The sequence below is a fragment of the Solanum verrucosum genome, unplaced genomic scaffold (assembly GCF_900185275.1).
Source record: "Solanum verrucosum unplaced genomic scaffold, falcon-dt-bn FXZP01000170.1, whole genome shotgun sequence".
Lineage (NCBI taxonomy): Eukaryota > Viridiplantae > Streptophyta > Magnoliopsida > Solanales > Solanaceae > Solanum > Solanum verrucosum.
This window is the reverse complement of record NW_026020395.1, coordinates 1,509,903-1,532,670: the sequence shown is the minus strand read 5'-3', so window position 1 is coordinate 1,532,670 and position 22,768 is coordinate 1,509,903. Positions and strand designations below refer to the sequence as shown.

Here is a 22,768-nt window from a genome sequence, read left to right as displayed (position 1 = left end):
TAGTTTTATGTCTCTTTATTATATTAATGCAAAATGTTAGTACGTGTTTGGCTGTCACGTGAGCTAACATCTTTTTTATCATTCACTTTTTCTAAGTTTCTTTTTTGGTTTCCTATCCGGTTCGGAGTCCGTATTGAAGCTCTAATTAAATTTGGATCGCGCATTGTAGGGCCTATTCGAAGATGACGTTCCCAACAAAATTTTCTCCATATCCAGGACTCGAACTCGAAACATTTGATTAAGAATGGAAAAATCCCACCACTACATCACAATATATGTTGGTCACTTTTTCTAAGTTGATGCCAAGTATATCATAGCTAATATTATAAAGATGGATTTGTTCTCTTTGCAAAAGCCAAAAAGCATGTCTTTTTTTCTCACCCTTTTTGTCATCACCAACTAGCATTATGCTTTCAGATTCCTCATTAAATTTAATACTGAAAATTTGGGCAATTCTTGTCTATACTATTATAGTATAGTCTACTACTAGCACTATATTCTTTAATTTTTAGTAGTCTACTACTAGTACTATTATATATCTTCTTGTACTCAAGATTTGCACTTCTACTAATAATTATTGTACAAAAGATTTTGAGGTCCATATATATATGTGGTTGAGTCAATAATAAATCTAAGAAAGTTAGGAAAAGTGACACATGACTCTCTTTTTCAATTTACATGTTCCTATGGCTAAAAAGAATGATGCTTATTAATGTTATTTGGAAAGGTAGACAATATTTCTTTTATAAGATTTTAAAAGATATTTTTACTAAGTTACACTAAGATTCTTTCTTTTCTTTTTCAAAATTTCGAATAAGTCGGTTTGATATATTAATTTGAAATTAAAAGATAACACAAAACTTATATCTTAATTTCGAAAAATAGGTCAAATTTGCTCAGGGACTCTCTTCTCATATGTTTAACTTTTGGTCTAATAGTATCCGTCGTTAAGAGAAATATTAAGCCAAATTTGAATATATTTTCCTAATTTACATGACACTCTTTGATTTATGGACATCACATTTATTTTGTTGCTTTTGTTATTTTAATTTTTTGTTAGTTAAAATTATAATAACTAATGATTTTTCTTTTTTTACTTTTAAAAAACCAAAATTATGTAAATACAGAGACAACAATTGGTTAGAAGATAATCGAAGTAGGTCCAAAGTGGTTCAAGAGCTTTGTGAATATAAGGGCCCGCCACAATGTGTTTGTGTTTTACGTCTTATTGAGATTAACGTGTATAATAAAATAAAATGACATATTTTAAATGATTAATTTATTTATGCAATATATATGTTAAAATAAGTACAATTTATTTTTTTCAAAATTTGAGTTAAAAATGTCTAATATAAATATTTTATTATGTGTTAATATGAAATAAATCATAATTTAAATGTTTAAATAAAATTTATTTGATAATGCAATCAATGTATTTATCTAAGTAATATGTGTAAAAGAATAAATTCTTTCAAACGGACACAAGTCAGAAAAATTCAATGTCCCTATCATCCAAGGGCATATAATCTTACCCAATATAAATGAACATATCATTTCCACCATGCAATAATAGTGATAATATCATGTTAAATATTCGTACTTTCTATATTAATTATATTACGATAGTTATGTCTCAATTATGCTTAAACAAATTAAAGTGGACTATACAAATGATCATATGTCTCAATCTCGTACCATTTTGTTTACGTCCATAATTTAATTTAAAGGTGGATTTAAAATTTGAAATTCGTGTATTTTTATAGTAACCTCAAATTAGTATATAATAAGAATCAAGCAAAAATTATTGTACATGTGAACCAATAATTAATATATAAGACCTGGATTCATTTAACAACGTAACTTAGTAATTTGTTTATTATAATACATATTAAAAAAATTATTTTATTTTATTTTTGTAAAAAAAGAGGAAATGGGTAACGGATTGGAGTGAAAATTTAAGTAATCAACCAACTAAGCTATCGAGATTTTCCAATTCTCTCATATTAGAGATTATCAAATTATCTCATGATCTCTATCTTTTTTTATTATATATAATTTGTAACGAAACTAACTATCCCATCAAATAGTAAATTTACTAAAAGTTTGCCAATAGCGAAATTAACTCCAAGGCAATTGGATTGACGAACAAGGAGCCCCCACATGGCACGGTGAAGCCAAGCCAAGCCAAACCCCCGAAAAAAGTAAATGAAAAATGCCCTAAGTACCTCTCACTTTCAACCTTAAGGTTAAGGTCGTGAGTTTGAGTCACCAAAAGAGCAAAGATGAAAGCACGGGGTTAAGAAAAAGAGCTATTGTCTTGCGTTTATATCGGAAAATTTAAATTAAGTTGAGTCTTGTTGTAGTATCGTGTAAAAAGGTAGATTATGGATGTAATTCAACCAAAAAAAAAATAGCTCCAGAGATAATTCAAATCATATCAATGAAAATTTAAATTAGGTTAAATTTAAAAAAATAGCTCTAGAGATTGTCCAAATAATGTCAAAGAAACTATCCATCTATTAAAGGGCCGACATCAAGGGCGGAGCCAACTTGTTTTTTTCTTGACGAAAAATTATATTATTTATACATGATTAAAAAAATTTTAATTTTATGTATATACATATATATAATAGATGTTAAACTTATTTTGACTAGTTTTATATTTCAAATTTTGAATTCCTTGATAAAAAATTTAATTCCGCCATCTCACCCACCAAAAATGCCTTTTGGCGATTCTGAGAATCTTAGAAATAGGGTAGTAGTATAATATACTCCTCTCATATGCGCGCGCACGTACACATTTCACTGAAGCAAAAAAAAAACATATAAAGCTGCCTTTTGCTTTTAGCCTCTTCTTTATTCGCATTAACCTTTCTCTCTTTTTTAGCCTGAAAGCTGCCTTCCTCTTTCTCCCTCTATATAACATCCGCCACTCTATACTCTACAGATAATTATTCATTCTCTCTTTCAATTTTAACCACATTTCAAATTTCAGAATCTAATCATTCATCGCTCCTCTTCAATTTCAGGTATATATATATATATACATATATGTGTGTATTCTTCTTCTGAAATCCGTCCGATGTTTGTTGCATTAAATTTTTTCATGATTGAATAATCTGGATTTGAATTTGCGATCGCAAAATCGCTGAATTGGTTGCAGACTTGCAGAAGCACTTTCTGCGCGGTGTTTGAGAATCTAAACAATCATCGATCTCCTTGCCATCGCTCTGCTTTAATTTCAGGTACGTTTTTCATTTTTTTTTTTTTCCGTTCTGGAATCTGTCGATTGTTGATGTTTATCTATATGCATGAAATTTATCACAAAATCGCTGAAATTCTGGTTGGATAAGCACTTTGCTATATATACTCTTTTCTGTTTGCACGATTTTTGGATGAAGTGTGTTTATATATATATATACTATATATAGATATAGATATCGTTGGACATGAAATAGAAAATAATTGCTTCGTCAGATCTAGGACTGTTAGATAGATTTTGAATTTTGAGGAGAGTACAATGGAAGTGTATCTGCAAAGCTGACGTGAAAAAGGTGCACTGCTAGTCCGCCACTCCATTCTGAATGCGGGAGCTGTACTGTTGTGCTTGCCCACTCAACTTGCCAAATTTCAAAAAAAATTAAATTGGTAAACTAAACATTTAATTAAAAAATAAAATAAAAACTAGATATTTTTAGTCTTACTTGCTTAGGTGGATTGTAGAATTTTAAAAAACGTTAAATTCACTCAAGTTCTTTGTTTTTTTTTGGGTAACTATTTAAAGTTCTTTAATTAATTTTTTATTATTTATAAAATATATAGAAAAAACTATGGTCAAAGATAATTTGTTTGAGTGTTTGAAATTCGAAAAGTGACACATAAATTCGGACAGAGGGAGGATAAAACTTATAACTTATGGGTGTGTTTAATACAAAGGAAAAATATTTGCCATTGAATATTCTTTTTTGGAAAATAAGTAGTTTTCTTACTTATTTTCTAGTGTTTGATAAGTAAGTAAAACAATACTTATATCTCAAAAATATTTATATGTAATATAACAATGACAGGGATGGGGTGGTCAAGCAAATAAATAAAAATTTGAAATATTACTTATGGAGCTTGTTTTCTCCTATTTTCATTAACAAGGTCATTTTCTCATTTTTAAGGAACTTAATTTTTTCGGCATACCAACACACCGTATATTAGAGTTTTCAATTTTAATTCAAATACAAAGCCTAGTAAAAATTATTGAGTTCATCTAAATCCGTACCTAATATTATAATTTGGGATTTCCCTTATAATTTCATTCTTGGAATTAGTCTGTAAATGTCACATCTCTTTCTCTTGTATTCGTTCAATCCACTATTCCACCCTCCACTTTATTTTCCACTATACTGTTGCAAAAGAGAGAAATCAGAGAAAGTTTGTGGATTTTTTTTGTTGTTGCTCTCATTGTTGTTTTTGTGGAAAAGATTCGGTTAGTTATGAGGATTGATGTGAACGCTAACCTCGTGAATCATAAATATTGAACCCACATTGGTTCTGATGTTATATGTACAGCTCATCATAGACACAAATTTGTTTTAATTTGTTTATTCTATTTTAATTTAATAATATTAAAAAATTAAATCTTATAATCTTAATTTAATGATAAACTCAAATATAATATCATTTCATACTATGAAGTATTTTAACTTATCATAACATATTATTATTTTTTATGGACTCTTGCCTTTGTGTCATTTAAATTATTTGTTGAAACTTTTACTAACAATTATGATTATGTTGAGAATTTTTAGAAGCCTCATACTTTGCTGGACCCACTTTGTATAGGTTGGTGAGACAACGCTACATTAATATGGGTCCCTTAATTATACAAGGAAAATCATATTCTAGATTCCTTTTCAGATATTTAAAACAAAGGATTATTTTTTAATATATAAACACAAGGCAGTAATCGGAAAGGGCATTGCAAAATTCCACAAATTGTGAAAATAATGAAAAGCTTTTCAATATATAATCATATTTCATAAACAAAATATCATAATCTCCTAAGACTGTCATATTGATAAATCACATATCTTCATATTCCTTTTTATAAATAATTTTATAAAAATTCAATAATAGTAATAACTAGTTATTCTTTAAAATAATCATTTCACGCTTAACATGATTTTTTTAACTTTTTTGCAAAATTTAAAAGTGTAGATCTTTCTTTTTACAACATATAAACTTATGGATCAAGCTTTACATTTTTAAAAGATTGAAATCACGTTCAAACATAAGCTAAGTTTGTTTGTGGATACGAGTTACCAAGAAAACAAAAAAGAAAATACAAGTTCCTGAGATTAAAAAAATCATTTTACACTATTGATTATCTACTTTGTTTATTAAAGGCTTATCCCAAAATAATAAAATAGCAAATATACCATTAATCAAAATTAAAATTAATACTTAATACTCCCTCTGTCTCTAATTACTTGTCCACTTTTCCTTTTATAGTTGTCCCTAATTATTTGTCCATATTGACAAATCAAGAAAAGATAATTTTTGTTACTTATTATATCCTCAATTAAATGACTAATTACTTTGAAAAATGCAATTTTTTTTATCTATTTTATAATTAATAGGGGTAAAATAATAAATTTACTATGTTATTAATTGATTTTTTTAATAAATGTGTCAATTCAAAAGTGGACAGAGGAATTAATATAGTACTTTGATAATCATCCTGAATTAAAATTAGAGGTGGGTGAGATATGAGAGTAATTTCGTATTAATTCCAGGAATGTGCAATCGCGCAGCCTTTGAGGCTTTTAAAATAGGAATCTGAAAAATAAAAATCTGGTGTGTCAGCTGCATGGCTGTAAGGCTTTATGCACCTTTTAAAGCTTACACGAGGATTCGTCTGCTCTTCCACTTCCCCTCTTTAGCTATGATAATAATTCCTCTGCCACCCGGAATCATCTCAAAGGTTATCAATTTGCTCTCACAAATTCATCACGAAATGTTACTAATTTTTAATAATTACTCATAATTATTGTTGTGATCAAGCTTTTCCGGATATCGATGTTGAGATCAGATTAGGCCAAAATCCTTCTCCTTGTTTTTCACATCGGTTTTACAGGTAATTTGACCCAGTTTGGAATTTGATTTGCCGTGGTTTCTGAAATGGGTTAATTAGCTATAGATGGTTTAGCTGTCACAAAAATCTCTGTGCCTGTGTCTTTTATAGCTTCTCAATTTTATTGGAATGAATTCGGGTTTTGGTAATTTTCTGCATGCAATGTGTTTGTACCGGTGTCCGCTCTGAATCTGATAGCTGTTCTTTTAATCTGGTGGGTCTTTATATATTCACACTTGCCTCATTGTATTTTGCTTGTTTACTTGAACTGAAACTGGGATACCAAATGAATTTATACAAAATGGTTGATTAAAAATCCTGGACATAAAAAGCCAAGACTCTTGGGGTGGTAGACCCCATTTCCCTAGAGAATTCTGTGGATTCCATTCTCCACACGTTATCTCTTTCTTAGTATATAAATCCTTTTTTTCTCTAGAACTGATTTTCAATTTTTTTGAGTATTGGATTTATATGGGTCTAAATGGAGTGACATGGTTAGTGAAGTGGTGTAGTTGTTGTAGTGGTTTATTCAGCTAGGATGCTGATGTCCTATTCATATATGTTTGCCTTGGCTGTGAAATTGCATTTTCACTGTTTGTACTTGAGGCTATTGTGGAATTGTATAAGTTCTTATATAATTCACGCGGGAGTTTCATCTTTTATTACTTCTTATTATGAAAGATGGTTGTTTCCAGGGACACCATAACTCTATTAAATTCATCATAGGAGGTCTTGTTCTAGACAGATGCCTGGGAACAAGTATACCGGCAACCAGGCGGTTGCTAGCACTCGATTGGAGAGGCTATTGAGAGAAAGAGAGCTAAGGAAAAGTAGCAAAGTTTCTCACTTTCCAAATGAATCTACTGATAACAATAGGGGAAACGAGCTCTCTGACAATGATTTTCGCCAAGGAGAAGCTGATAATGGAGGAGTTTCATATGTTGAACAGTACCTGGAAGGAGCTGCACTAGCATATAATGAAGGATGGGAGCGGCCTGATGCAAAGCCCACCAGACAACGACTCTTGGTTGTGGCAAATAGGTTACCTGTCTCTGCAGTAAGGAGAGGCGAGGAATCCTGGTCTCTAGAGATAAGTGGTGGAGGTCTCGTTAGTGCTCTTCTTGGTAAGCTAGCGTCTTTTCAGTCATTTCTATTTTTACATTTTGACTCTTATTGTTTACCTGAACACTAATTATCTATTTTGCGAGTTTCATATTCATATTGTTGAAAAGAGGGTCTAATAGTTATGTTAATAATTTATTGAAGGTGTGAAGGAGTTTGAGGCTAGATGGATTGGTTGGGCAGGTGTGAATGTGCCAGATGAGGCTGGGCAGAGGGCACTTACTAAGGCACTGGCAGAAAAGGTCTAATACATCACCTCTTCATGTTTTTGCCACCATGTTGCAGTTTACCACACTTCTCTTGCTTTTTTTTGAATTTAGCAATTTGGAGATTGCTTTACATTCTTTTCCCTCCAAGAAGATTGCTTTACCTATATTTTGCACTTGTTTACCCTTTTGATACTGTTCTTTGTAGAGGTGTATCCCTGTATTCCTGGATGAAGAAATTGTTCATCAGTATTACAACGGTTATTGCAACAACATATTGTGGCCTCTTTTCCATTATCTTGGACTTCCGCAAGAAGACCGCCTTGCGACTACCAGAAGTTTCCAGTCTCAGTTTGCTGCTTATAAGAAAGCAAATCAAATGTTTGCTGATGTTGTGAATGAACATTATGAAGAAGGTGATGTGGTATGGTGTCATGACTACCATCTCATGTTCCTGCCAAAATGTCTCAAGGATTACAACAGCCAAATGAAAGTCGGTTGGTTTCTACACACACCCTTTCCATCCTCGGAAATACACAGGACATTGCCTTCTAGATCAGAGCTGCTCCGAGCAGTTCTTGCTGCTGACTTGGTTGGGTAAACCCCTCTGAACAACTTATTCTCCTGCATAGCATCTAACAGCAAACTTTTCATTTTAGTTTAACCTTCATAATTTTGGCGCTACTGCCTGGAAATAGTTGGTGGGACCTAGACTATGAGATCCCTGACTGTCTGTGCTGAGAGTGAAAGTTGAAGTAATGAAATGCAAGCATCTTGAATTCTAAATTTGTGGATTCTAATTGCGGGCTTTCATTACTAGAAATAACACACTAGTGGCACCATTATAAAAAGAAATACTTAACATATTACTGGTTAGATCTCCGCCTCTCATTAACGTTACCTAATGAGGCATGTCTTGAAAGATACGATTTGGCAACCCCTAGTGTGATTGTGCAACACACTCAATCAATAAAGTATAACTTAAAAAGCTGCATGTAAAAGATATATATTTGGCCTAGTTGACTTGTAAAAGAAAAGTGCTGGCTAAGTTGACTAACAAATTGTAGCATAAAAGGGGATGTGCTGGTTTCACTGGTAACTTTGTAACTGTCTGTATATTGACTATCCAATGATTATAGTCTATTCTCATCTGTGGATTTCCATGTTACCGTGTTTCGGGTTGTATCTTGCAGAATGTCCACTTCATGGTATATCTTCAACATCTTGGTTTGTTAAGGAAGTGTTGTCCACTTTCCTGTGTGATTTTTTGTCTCTTTACCTGTATGTAATGAAAGTCCTTTGGTCTTTGACCTATATTTGCATAGTTTGATGATTTAATATCATTTTTTGTTACTCAAGCTAGGAAAGCTAATTATTTTTTACGGTTTTTTATTTGATCTTCTAATGGACCTATATGCTAAATTTAATTTGCAGTTTTCATACCTATGACTATGCAAGGCATTTTGTTAGTGCATGTACTCGTATCCTGGGACTTGAAGGAACTCCTGAAGGAGTAGAAGATCAAGGTAGACTGACCCGCGTTGCTGCGGTATGTTAAAGTTAAACTTTCTACACTTTCACCCTGCAGTTCTTCTTTAAGAACTTCCGTAATCCTCATCTAGACAATTTCATGTACTTAGCCTTGTGAAATATCTACTTGATTTCTTTCCGAGTCATTTTAGAAATGTCTACTTTGATTTCTTTCTGAGCCATTTTAACTTGTTCCTGTTCGTACAGTTTCCCATTGGTATAGATTCAGAACGATTTATTCGAGCACTTGAAGTTGCTCAAGTTCAGGAACACATAAAAGAACTAAAAGAGAGATTTGCTGGGAGAAAGGTATGTCTCTCCCGACTCTGGATCCTCTCTCCATCTGACCAAGTTTTTCTTTTTTGGCATGATATCATTTTCATGAAGTAAGAAATATTTTGTTGTTTTGTCTAATTGTAAATGTTCATTTTTACATGCTGCGCATCACATTGGGGGGAACTTGCTTTTTGAGACTTTCTTCACCAATTTCATTGCCTACTTTTAATTGTGAAATCTTGGCCTTGAATTCGGTCGATGTTGTATTTTTTTCTACCTATAGTTCCTTAGGCCAGATTTGGTCAAGACCTGGATCCATCTTGGCCAATTTTACCATCATCTTCTGAAAATTATACCTTATGTCGTTCAACCAAAGATTGATAAAACTAATGACTCCCTTTCCTAACAGCTAGTTTTGATAAAATGGGTGATACATATATAATAGTATGATATTTTCAAATCCTACGGTGACCTGTCATCACTACATTTTCATGTGCTTTAATCAAACAAAATTCTTCCAGTTCACTACACACTAGAAAGGGTATCTTAAAGGCGTAATGTTACACACTAGAAAGGGTATCTTAAAGGCGTAATGTTAAATACATGTTTGTGTTATTTTAGTTGGTATAGTTACCATTTAGAGAGTCAGATGTTTCTTACTAAAACTTCTTCTATTATCCAACAGTAGATATCTAAGTGTTGAAATTGGACATAAACAAAAGAGAGAGAGAGAAAAGGAAAAAGGAAGAAAGAGATATTTGTTTGCATTTGCCAGGAGTAATTGTGTTCCGCTGTTTTGGTCTCTTCAAACAGATGTGGCTTCTTGGAATTTCCATGTGGCTTTACTAGGGTTAGATGTATTTCCCCACTTTTCTGTTTATACAAAGTCACAACCCCTTCTCTCATTTGAAGGTGAAAGTTTATTTGCTTCTAATTCATGAACATTTCAACTTTTTTGAAGGCTAACTGGAATTTCCTCACCTTTAGTTGCAAAATTGTCAGTCTAGTGTTCTTGCTAACCATTTCTTATGGTGTTATTTCACTTTTATGTATATCAAACTCATATCACTTTCTTCTGTTTTGCCTGTAGTAAGAAAAGGGGATGACACTTATATCTACTGCACAATTTTATGCATTGGCCATGCATTAGAAATATTTAATTGCATGTCCTAGAAACTTTTATACTTGCTTAGTTTTTGCTAAAGAAATTTAATCACAGGTTATGCTAGGAGTTGATCGCCTTGATATGATTAAAGGAATTCCCCAGAAGATCCTGGCATTTGAGAAGTTCCTTGAAGAAAATCCGTACTGGCGTGATAAAGTGGTTTTGCTTCAAATTGCTGTGCCAACAAGAACAGATGTTCCTGAATGTATTATCTCGAGCAGATCCACTCTGAGTTCTTCTTTATGCCTTTAAGTTAATTTATTTTTTCCGTTTCTCCTATTATCATTACTGCCTTTAGGGAAAGTTTGTTTTCCACTATACTGGTTCAGTACGGTCATCAGATATTTTGATGGCGTAATGGAGGTTTTTGATTCATAAGTCTATTGGTCGAAGCCTAAAAAAAAATTTCTAGGGGAGCATCATATATTCCTTACCAAACTGAAAATTTGAAAATCCTGTTTAATGATCCGGACTTGAGGGCCCAGAAAAAGGCATACACCACCAGCAATCCATCATGAATCTATTTAGTGCAGAATATAATGCCCCCTTATTGTTGGATATCTATGCTTAGGAACCATGTGATCGTCTTGATTACTCCTAACTTGTTACCAAAGACGCAGATAGATGCACAGTAGATATAACCGACCAAATTAGATAAATCTCTCTCCTTGTACTATTTCTTCTCCACTTTCCATCTCTCTGTCTTAAACCTAATGTATTCTTGCCATATTGGTTAAGATATTTGAAGGCATTCATTGATGTTAAACTGTATGTTAAGAGAATCCTGCCTTATTTTACCATCCACGCTATAGCCTTTATGAAGTTTTGTGCTGCAACAGAAATATCAAATACAAAATATCAATGGATCCTTTATCAGTTATTCATTGAATAATAAATAACGGAAAATACAATTAGAAAATTGTATTAACTTATTGTTTGTTCCTCACTTGTGGGATTACACTGGGTTGTTGTCGCTGTATACAACGTTATGCTTGGAACTCAATGATGATCTGTAGTCTATAGAACTTGTTGAGAAAACTAGTTGAGTTGGTTATCTGCTTTTTCCTTTGGTTCACTTTATAATAAAATTGAAGTGTGTAATGCTAATACATTGACAAAAACCATGTTGGACCTTAAAACTGTCGAGTTTCAATGAGATTTACTTGGTCATAAATGCAGATGCTTGTCATAATATATGTTTGCTTAAGTATGATATTTTACTTGCTTTCACCTTAATATTTTTGCAGACCAAAAACTTACCAGTCAAGTTCATGAGATTGTTGGACGCATCAATGGTCGGTTTGGAACTTTGACTGCAGTGCCTATTCATCATCTGGTTAGTTTTTTTTGTCACATTCATTGTGCCTGAATGCAGGACCATTCTCTTGACTGAAATATGGATAATATGGGTTTCTGAATGCAGGACCGTTCTCTTGACTTTCATGCATTATGTGCACTGTATGCTGTAACTGGTAATTCCTTTCATCTTGCACTTAGTTCTGCAATTCTTGTATAGTTCTATTAGAAGCTTCCACACACCATTCCCCCCTCAGTTGTTTCTGCACACTAGGTAATCTCACCTGGTATGAGTCCTATTGGAATTGACATAAACTATGAGAAGAGGTTAGCAATGTATGCCTATAAATGGATGTCCTCCTAATTATCATAGTTCTCTGTTAGTACATCTTAAAGAAAGGGTATATCTCTGCATAGTTTTTCTTAAGGTTGTTTCCCCTTCAGGTTTGCTAATTACTCTCACAAGCTTAAGATTCTTGTAGTTTCACTACTCTTCTGGACATAACAAATTAGTTTGGCAATGGAATAGATAGATTGTAAATCTGGAATTGGTTCATAACTTTATTCGCTAGAGAATGCATAAGTTGTGCTCCAGGTTCTGAATGAGGGATAATTGGATAAGTATGTTTTTGACACATTCTGAAAGCATATACATGCCAAAGTCCATATTTTCCTTATTGCGATCTTGAAGAAAACGGAAGGTTTTACTAATGCTACTTTTTCTATCATATTTGTTATATTCCTATTTGTTCAAGATTATAGAATGGTGAAATAATAATATTGACATGATGATAATTTAAAATATATATATATATATATATATATATATATATTAATCATTAATTCAGTTGTTTTTCTTCATTAGCTAAATTCTTTTGGTAGTTGCATGTTAGTTCCTATTGTATTTGATAAGTTGGCAATGTCTTGTTCATCAGATGTAGCGTTGGTTACCTCTTTAAGAGATGGCATGAACCTCGTCAGCTATGAATTTGTAGCCTGCCAAGAGTTGAAAAAAGGGGTCCTTATTCTCAGCGAAGTAATAATCATATATCTCATTGCAATTCTATTTCCTCTCATGTCATAATTACTATTGTTTTTAAAAAAATATATATTTTATGTTTTTCTCTATTGTGAAGAGATAAAATGAAAACTAAAATTAGACATAACCTTACGGATATTTTCGTGTTTATTTGCTAATTGATTTTGACAAAGCTAACTGTTTATAGAAAACAAAAACGAGATTATAGTTATCCTAACTTTCTCTTGAAATTTGGCTTTCTTTTTTTCCTATAAAAATATTTGACACAATCCTTTTTCCAAATGAAAAGAAATGTATTTTCCAATAGAAAGATTTTGACAAAGCTAACCGTACCTTCATTCTTCTTCTTCTTTTTTTCCCCTCTGTTTATGACAATTTTATATACCATTTTAAACTTAATTTTTTTACAACAATTGTTTTTATTTGTCCATGAATATAAATAGTGAATGAATTAATTCTTAAAATGATAACTTTATAGCTTTGCATTTAAAAAAACAAATTTTGAAAAAATGATGCATGAATTTTGTTACTAAAAATATTATGATATTTTATTAAGTTTTTGTTTTAGGTCACTGATTGTATTGTGCCTCCTCTGTTTGTAGTTTGCAGGTGCTGCACAATCATTAGGTGCTGGAGCAATTCTGGTGAATCCATGGAATATAACAGAGGTTGCTGCGTCGATTGGGCAAGCTTTAAATATGTCAGCTGAAGAAAGAGAAAAACGCCACAGGCATAACTTTCTGCATGTGACTACCCATACTGCTCAAGAATGGGCAGAGACTTTTGTGAGGTAAGAAGACATTAAGAGCGTAAAGCTAACACAGAAATTCACCTAATCACTGCCACTTATGAGAGAACCTCTTGAATTATTCTTCAGACTAAACACTGTGTGATGGCGAAAGAGTAATAATAGTATAAAGCCATGCAATGTGACCCCAGCTGTTTTACTTTGGCCCCAGCTTATTCCTCAGGATTTATATATTTGTATTCTTGGAGTCATTAAAATTTATCTACAGCCAGCCTGTTTATAGCTAGGGATCTTATGTCAGAATGTGCAAACTCTCGTTGAGGGTATGCCTACCTTGAGAATGATTAGATGCATCATCTTATATAGTTTGCATATCTACCTTGGTCATTTCTGTGTTTAGTTGTATTGTTCTCTTGATATTAAACAACACTCTTTTTATCAACTGTGTTAATCACTCATCAGCACAGATACTATAGGCATAATTTAACAATTGTCATGTTAACTGAGATTATCTTGAAGCTTTTAATGGGGCTTCATATTGATAAACTTTGTTTGTATCTTAGTTAGTCACTATTCCTCTTCTTTGCAGTGAACTAAATGATACTGTTATTGAAGCTCAACAGAGGATAAGAAAAGTTCCGCCCCGGCTTAACATCAGTGATGCAATTGAGCGCTATTCGTTTTCCAATAATCGTCTACTAATATTGGTATCACTCGCTCCTTTTTCAAAAGAAATTTGCCTGAAACTTTTACTTATACAGAAGCTTACAGTTGACTTCTGTACTTTCCTTAATGACTCTGACATTGATGATAATTTTTTGTGCATTGAAGAGTTCATATGTTGCAGAAAGTCTGTCTATATGGCTTTAGATGATGAATCATGTTAGTGGAAAAATCCTATGCAATTTGAATATCACTCCAACTGTGTTTGAATTTGACATGTGCACTTGAGTCCAAGTTGGTGCTGCTTTTGTTTGCATATTTGAGTGAAGGGATCTAGGACGCTACCATGATTAGGGGCCTTGATGATCTGGGGAAGGTGTTTTGGAGGAAAATCTCCAGTTAGTGGTAGGCATTTGTGTTAAGGGGTTATACGTATGGTGAAGAGTGGATGCAGCCTCCCCTTTCCCATTGCCTTTCTGCAGGAACTTAAGCTCTAAGCCTAAATTTGTGCGATATTATATTTTTTTTCGAATGCAATTTCTTTTCTTTGATCAGTATATGCAGCAACTAGCTAAGTTAATGACAATTTCTTGATTTCATTATGGTGGTCCTCAAAAACAGGGTTTCAATTCTACACTGACAGAATCGGTGGATACCCCTGGAAGAAGAGGTGGAGATCAAATCAAAGAAATGGAACTGAAATTGCATCCTGAGTTGAAAGAATCATTGCTCGCGATTTGTAACGACCCAAAGACAACAGTCGTTGTCCTCAGTGGAAGTGATAGAAACGTCTTAGATGATGTATTGCCTTACAACTAGCAATATTTCAATTCCCTCAACTGTAGCGACGTTTCCCCATGTGAAATTTGTACTTTTGCAGAACTTCAGCGAGTACAACATGTGGTTAGCAGCAGAAAATGGAATGTTTTTGCGATCTACAAATGGTGTATGGATGACAACCATGCCAGAACACCTAAACATGGACTGGGTTGATAGTGTAAAGGTATGAGCATGTGTAGCTAGGTTCTGTTAGTGCATCTTTCAGCTCTAACTTCTCTGATTCTCTTGACAATATTCAGCACGTCTTCGAGTACTTCACTGAAAGGACACCGAGATCTCACTTTGAACAACGTGAAACTTCACTTGTTTGGAATTACAAGTATGCAGGTGATCTTACTTTCATCATCCATTTTCAAGATATTTCAGTCATGCATTTCTTGTTTGTAGCTATTCAAAGTTTAGTCTTGCCTTAGGTGTGTCAATTCTCTTTCTCCTTTTTTCCTTTTTCTTTATACATTTCTTCTTTTTGGTGGGGGTTCTTCCATGTCCTTTTAGATGTTGAATTTGGAAGATTGCAAGCTAGAGACATGCTTCAGCATCTCTGGACAGGTCCAATATCAAATGCATCTGTTGATGTTGTACAAGGACTCCGCTCCGTTGAGGTCCGAGCAGTTGGTGTTACAAAGGTGACAAACATTGTTTCTTATGTAACAATTCTTTTTCCCTATCCTCGTACACTCATGTATATACACACACGTGCAGGGAGCAGCAATAGATCGTATACTGGGGGAGATCGTACACAGTAAAGCCATTGCAACACCAATTGATTACGTTTTATGCATAGGGCATTTTCTGGGGAAGGTAAATTCTTTGAAGCCTTCAAAATGTCCTCACTTCAAGTTAGTATTGCCATTGCTGTGAGCTTTGAACTTTATAATTCAGAGTAACCCCCTGTCTGTTTAACTAGTTCCAGATTTTGATAAAGTAATCCGACTTATCTTTCAATTTATTTATTCTAGTTCCAGATTTTGATAAAGTAATCCGACTTATCTTTCAATTTATTTATTTTTTTGAAAGAATCAAAGTAGGGATAGGTTGATCATTTGCATCTGTATTCTTGTTTTTATGTGTACATCTTGAATTTTGATGCTGTTGTAAGCACTGCCCATTATATTGCTACACTTATGTCTGTTGCCTTTGTAAATATAGGATGAGGATGTATATACATTTTTTGAGCCAGAGCTTCCTTCTGACTGCATTGGTATGCCAAGAAGTAAGGTCAGTGATGCACCTAAGGTGCCCGGGGAAAGGCGATCAGTTCCAAAACTCCCTTCTAGTCGAACTAGCTCAAAGTCATCTCAGAATAGGAACAGGCCAGTTTCAAACTCGGATAAGAAAACTTCCAATGGACGACGGCCCTCACCTGAAAATGTGTCATGGAATGTGCTGGATCTGAAGAAGGAGAATTACTTCTCTTGTGCAGTTGGCAGGACTCGTACAAATGCTCGGTATCTGCTCAATACACCTGACGATGTTGTTGCTTTTCTAAGGGAACTAGCTGAAGCACCTATTTCAAATGGGACATCATGAAAAAGAAGGATAGATGATGCTGGTTGCATCAAGTGATGAATGATCGGTACCAAGTTCTTGATTGAGGGAGATTTGTATGGGATGATATTGAATAAACGTTTTATACCTTCTTTGCTTTGGATATAGATGTTTGCATTCAATAGTCTACAAAGTAAAGAAAATAACCTTCATGCTAGCACATACTCCATCCGTGTCAATTATTCTGTCTAATCTTTGACTTGGCACGAAGTTTACAAAATTATAAACGTGTCGGATGAAAATTTAGAATTAAAGAGTTGTTAAAGAAGGAAAGAGAAAGTGAGACGACCAAATTGAAGTGGACAGAACCAAGCAACTCAAATCACAAGCCCTTGTTGGAGTCGCTTAATAAAATGAACTTCAAAAGTCTAAGTGTCTTTTTGTGGACTATTTTATTAGATATCCCAGAAGGCTGAATTCCAAACTTTAGGGATTATGTTGTATTGTGCGTTTACAAAACTAAATAAAAACAATCCAAACTAAGCATGCCCTTGCATTGTTTACTGCTGGAGCACAACAGAAATGCTTCTATACATTTCATACTGGCAAAACACAAAGCTACTACTTCCCAATCAATATGTGAAAGAAAACCAACACAACACAAATGGAGCTAGAAACAATTCATAATTCCATATATATTAAGATCCAACAAATCGACCCGAGCTGACAAAAGATTCATGGGGAACTCCTACACAAACCACCTCATAGCACATTAAACTCATAGATAAACTGACAACATAGACTAGGAATTCTAGACACCAGTAAGAACCTGAATATTTTAAAATGTTGGCTACTAATGATGAATAATCACTAAACTAGAGTACAAAGTCAAGTAGCATATTGATCCAAACCCAGAAGTCTGCTCTCCACATCCTGAGGGCTTCTTATGCAGAAGTTTTTCTATTTGGTTCAAACACATTTTTGATCAATGATTCTTTAATAGACAGCAACTCAGGGAACTCCTTTTTCAACTTGGACGCGTCCATTTCATTGTTACTGCGAGGTGCAACAATTACCTTAGCCTGCTCTTCCAGTGTGAAGTTGGACCATTTAAATTCTGGGTTTATGTATTTCTTGTACATCTCCAAGATCTCGTTATGGCTCACAACACCAGGGTTTGTGAAATTCCATATGCCTGTGAGATTACGCTTGGCCATCTCGATTGAAATTGGAAGAAGCTCATCCAAAATTGTCATGCTGTTGGGAATGTTGACCACTTTATTGTAGCGGCTAATCTTGGTGATGAAGTTACGGGGGTTGTTGAGGTCTGAAGAAATTGGCATCCTGACTCTGAGGGTGCAAACATTGGGGTACTCTTTCAACAACTCTTCAACCTGGTGGAAGAAACAAACAAAAAATATTAATATCTGTAAAAGATTTGGTCACATGCAACAGAGAATCTTAACGAGTACCTACCATGGCCTTGGTCTTTGAATAGAAAGAACCGGTGAAATTGGGTGTGTCTTCCTCTTTGAATCCAATGCCAGAACCTTCTGGGTGTGCAGCATTGTATTCGAATATGCAACCGGTTGCAAAATTCATCATTAGTAAACCATTCTCCTTACAAACATCTGCCAAGTTTAGAGTTCCAGCAACATTCGTACGGATTGTTTCAGTCTTATGACTCTCACACCAATCAACATTGGGCCTACCAGTGACACCAGCAGCGTTGAATACATGTGTGGGCTTCACAGCATGAATGTCTGACAAAAGTTGTGAGCGATCCTCCAGACGTCCCTTTCCATACTCATAAGGAATTCCCTGTTTCTCACACAGTTTGCTTAGGAGACCACCAATCCACCCAGTCCTACCATAAATCAAAAACTTATAAGGTGATTTACTAGGGGAGTTGCTGATCTTGGAAGCTGGAACTACCATTCCGGTATGGTTGGCGTTTCCTGAGATCTCAGATGATCCAGAACCATCTTTTTCAGCTCCATCCAAATTTCTCTCTACCCCACCAGGCATCATCAGCATTCTAGGATGGGGAAGCAATGCCCCAGAGACATCTCCCCACCAATCAGGATTATTGACATACCAATCCATCGTTTTTTTCAGACCCTCTTCCCAGGTGGTCTTCTCGGACCAACCCAGGTTCTTCAACTTCTGATCATCTAGGAAATACCTCTGGTCATTGAAGGGCCTGTTCTCCACAAACTGAATGCTTGCGTCTGGATCCTTGTTAAAAAGATTGGATATATCTTTGGCAACATCAATCACTCGCCTCTCTTTCTTAGTCCCGATGTTATAAACATGACCAACATCACCTCGGTGAAGAACAACTTCGAAAGCCTCAGCAACATCCTCACAATAGAGATAACTTCTAACATTTGAACCATCTCCGTGAATAGGAAGAGGCTTCCCATTCAAAGCTAAAAGTATGAACTTTGGGATTAGCTTCTCAGGAAATTGATTGGGACCATACACATTGTTCCCTCTAGTGGTGATAACAGGCAATCCATATGATCTTCCATATGCCATAACAAGCATTTCAGCCCCAGCTTTCGTGGCTGAATATGGGTTTGTGGGAAGAAGTTGCGAGGCTTCATGGTTTCCTACAACAGCATCTTCATCAGTTTCTCCGTAAACCTCATCAGTGCTAACATGTATAAACCTTCTGATCTGACCAGTAACTTTGCATGCCTCTAATAGCACGTGTGTGCCATAAATGTTGTTCTTGGTGAACTCAAAGCTATTACCAAAGGAGTTGTCGACATGGGTCTGAGCAGCAAAGTGCATTATAGTGTCAATGTTCTCGGTGATGAGAAGGTAGTTAACAAGATCAGCACTGCCAATGTCTCCCTTAACAAACTTGAAATTAGGGGAAGATCGAGATGGGGAAAGATTTTTCAGGTTTGAGCAATAATCAAGCTTGTCAAGGACCACAATATTGTACTCAGGGTAACTCCGAACAAGGCGGTTTGCAACATGAGATGCAATAAACCCTGCGGCCCCAGTAATGAGTATATTCTTTGGAGTATAGTTAGACATTTTGATGTCGAATTTCAAATATATTCAGAGCTTAACAGCAACTCAAACCCTGAAATAAAAAAGAATTAACTTCATCTAATCAACAACTGTCAAAAAAGCTTAAGAAAAGCACAAAGGCAAAAAAAAAAACCTAAATTGCTCGGACTCTTAAAAAATGTTAAGTGAGTGTTGGATTTTCCAAAAGTAGTGTATTATTGGAGAATCCGACACAGATGCAGCCACATTTTTGGAGAGTACGAGCAACATACATAAAAACGAGTTCTTTATTTAGATTAATAACCAGGTAACAACATCTGAGAACTAAAAATCAACTAAACCACATCATGAATGTTGAATAAAGCAAACATACACCAACAAAAACAAACTCCATGCACATCAATGAATTGACAACCCTAATGGTAGTGATTATGCATGAACAAATACATAATTTCCCCAGATCAGAGATGAAATGAACTACAGAAATATCACACGAACCAGAAAAAAATATCAAACAAACCAATTATGCAACAAATAACAAACTAATCAAGTAGACAATATGATCTCATTATTCCAAATAAAAAACACAAAAATTCAAAGCACAGAAATCATCAGATCCAACATGATTCTCTGAAAAAACCCAACATTATCATTATCAATTATAGATCTGGATTACAAGCTACAATGTCAATACAATAAATCAATACATATGAGCATTTCAAACCCAGATCTAGCTAAAATCATGAACTTTTTTTAAAAAATAAAAAATACCCATATCATGAATCGTAAACAAGAACTAATATAATATAAACAAAATATAATTAACATAAAGATTCGCTTACCGTTTTTTTTTTTTTTTGTTTCAGAACCCAAAAATATGGAGACGATTTTTGAGTTTCTCAAAGAGTGAGAAACATAAAAGATTTTTAGAGAGAGAAAGCGTGTATTGATGAGAGTCAAGTATCTTCCTGTCTGTGTATTTATACACGCAACTACCCTCTCTCATGCAAAAATCAAATCATCTTCTCCATATTTTTTACCAGAAAATAATAAAATGGAAACAGAGTGATTTAAGAGTTGTATAACGGGGACGGTAATAGGGGAGGCTGGAAAGTACTATATTGCCCTTGGAGCGGGGGGGCTGAATTACACCACGCGGATTTTGTGGACATTTATTTGTGCGTCTCATAAGTTGTGGGAACGGTGGTTGGTAAAACCGTTAACTTAATTTTGTTTAATTAAGGTAATTGCACTTTTAATCCCTTAATTATTGGAGTGTTTTAGTTTTGACCTTTTTATATTCGATTGAGATAAGTGTTGAAAACACTCTTAAATTTGACGTAAATTATTAATTTCATCTTCAAACTATTGACAACTTTAAAAACACTTATCTACTTGATTAACTAAACTTAGATATACATCTCGATTTGCCACAAGACATAGCAAGTGGTTTCAAACTCTTGTGTGGGTGACTTAATAAAAAATTGAAAGAAGTGTTGAAAACACCTCTAAATTTGGCGAGAATTTAGGGGTGTATTTCACTCATGTTGTACGATCGGGGTTATTTAAGTTCAGTTAGTCAAGTAGATGGTACTTTTAAAGTTGTCAATAGTTTAGGGATGAAACTAATAATTCACACCTAGTTTAGGGGTATTTTCAATACTTCTCTCTATTCGATTTAAGTATATTTATCTTGTTTATAGCCAATGGATGCCTAAGCGATGTGAATATGAATTAGTCGCGCTTTAATACGATATCGGTCATTGGATGAAAAAAATTTCATGTTTGACCGTAGATTTTTAAGTTGAAATTTGATCAATTGAGTTTTTGTGAGTTTGATATTTTGAATCTAAACTTTTCGAGTGAAAGTGGAATTTCTTACAAAAACTGATCAACTTGAATTTGGAAATTTTTTGAAGACGTATTTCTAAAATATATGGTCAAACGTTGTTTTGAATTTTAATTTATTTATTTATACGTTTTGGTAGTATTAGATAGAAATAACGAGATTTTTATGTTATACACAAAAATAAAGTAAACACACAAATTAAGATACTCTATTGCTTTAATTTATGTGAAGATGTTTAACTCTAGACAAGAAATTTAAGAGAGAGAAAATATTTTTGAATATGTGAAGATATTTTAGCTAGACAATAAATTTAATAGAGAGAAAAGACTTTCGAAACTAAAAAAAGAAGAAGTTAAGATTAAGTTATGTATTAAATGTAAATTGAAAAGAAAAAAGAATAGCAGGTAAATTTAGATAGAAGAGTAATTTATATTAACAATTGAAAGATTCAACCTTAAATAGTTTATCAAACTTGTACGATTTGCAACTAGAAAGATCAAAATTACATATACCAATTAATTAAAAAAATATATACGTATTTGGCTATTTAAAAAAAAAAAGGAAATATTACGCGTCAAACATATACTAGTTAACATAGTTATAGTTTGCCTTAATTACAATTCGCAACCTACTTTTAGCTATAATTGCGCGGCTCAACTTCTTAGTTTTGTATAATTCACACGTTTGTATAATTCGGAATTTTGTATAATATAATTTGTATAACTTTTGTATAATTCAAAATTTGTATAATATAATTTGTATAACTGTTTACACTTTTGATGTTTGTAATTGTATAAATTCATTATTTCGAGTTTATATAAAAATAACTGAATTATACAAATATACTCGCGAATTATACAAATCCGCAAATTATACAAACAAGGCAGCTTAAATTATAGCTACAATACATAAATATGCAAACTATAGCTATAAAACATAATTAAATTTAGTGGCTATTCGTGAAAGTTCCAAAACAAAAACACAAAGATCAAAGTTAAGTTTTATTAATATTTAATAAGACCAAAAATGCAAATTTCTCAATATAAAATAATAGTGAGAGTAAAAATAGAAATTAATTAATGGGATTTAGGAGACAATGGAACGTGTAGTAAGGAAGATTACAGGTGATTGCATGAATATCTAGTTAATTGTGGCATTTTTTGATTGGTTTATACCTTATGGGTGTGTTTGGTATGAAGCAAAACATTTTCCGGAAAATATTTTTCAATTTTCTCATGTTTGGTTGGATTAAATGTTTTGGAAAATGTTTTTCAAATCAACTCATTTTCCTCAAATTTAAGGAAAATGACTTCCCTTCAAAACTTAAGGAAAACATTTTCCAAAACTCTCTTTCAACTTCAAATTACAATTACTTTTTTGTTGAAAAAATCAATT

The 22,768-nt window shown here is 33.6% G+C and overlaps 2 protein-coding genes across 3 annotated transcripts; one reads left to right on the top strand and one right to left on the bottom strand.

Moving 5' to 3' along the window:
- The first annotated feature begins 2,857 nt into the window (after nucleotides 1-2,857).
- LOC125839187 (alpha,alpha-trehalose-phosphate synthase [UDP-forming] 1) lies at nucleotides 2,858-16,648 on the top strand. Of its 2 annotated transcripts, XM_049518160.1 has the most exons (19): nucleotides 2,858-3,029; nucleotides 3,164-3,245; nucleotides 6,820-7,248; nucleotides 7,391-7,488; nucleotides 7,661-8,049; nucleotides 8,887-9,001; nucleotides 9,190-9,291; nucleotides 10,478-10,628; nucleotides 11,671-11,759; nucleotides 11,847-11,895; nucleotides 12,655-12,755; nucleotides 13,361-13,548; nucleotides 14,096-14,213; nucleotides 14,791-14,970; nucleotides 15,050-15,172; nucleotides 15,249-15,336; nucleotides 15,505-15,635; nucleotides 15,712-15,810; nucleotides 16,159-16,648. In XM_049518160.1, exons 3-19 carry the CDS (start codon nucleotides 6,870-6,872, stop codon nucleotides 16,537-16,539), a joined length of 2,781 nt encoding a protein of 926 aa, XP_049374117.1. In that variant the 5' UTR covers nucleotides 2,858-3,029; nucleotides 3,164-3,245; nucleotides 6,820-6,869; the 3' UTR covers nucleotides 16,540-16,648. The 2 variants fall into 2 exon arrangements, with proteins under 2 accessions (XP_049374117.1, XP_049374116.1); XM_049518159.1 differs by lacking the exons at nucleotides 2,858-3,029; nucleotides 3,164-3,245 and adding an exon at nucleotides 5,844-6,127.
- Nucleotides 16,649-17,162: 514 nt separating this feature from the next.
- Nucleotides 17,163-19,607, bottom strand: LOC125839173 (trifunctional UDP-glucose 4,6-dehydratase/UDP-4-keto-6-deoxy-D-glucose 3,5-epimerase/UDP-4-keto-L-rhamnose-reductase RHM1). Its single transcript, XM_049518141.1, has 2 exons — nucleotides 17,974-19,607; nucleotides 17,163-17,891 (listed from the first exon to the last, which is right to left on the bottom strand). The coding sequence occupies exons 1-2, from the start codon at nucleotides 19,546-19,548 to the stop codon at nucleotides 17,442-17,444; spliced, it is 2,025 nt and encodes a 674-aa protein (XP_049374098.1). The 5' UTR covers nucleotides 19,549-19,607; the 3' UTR covers nucleotides 17,163-17,441.
- Nucleotides 19,608-22,768: the final 3,161 nt, after the last annotated feature.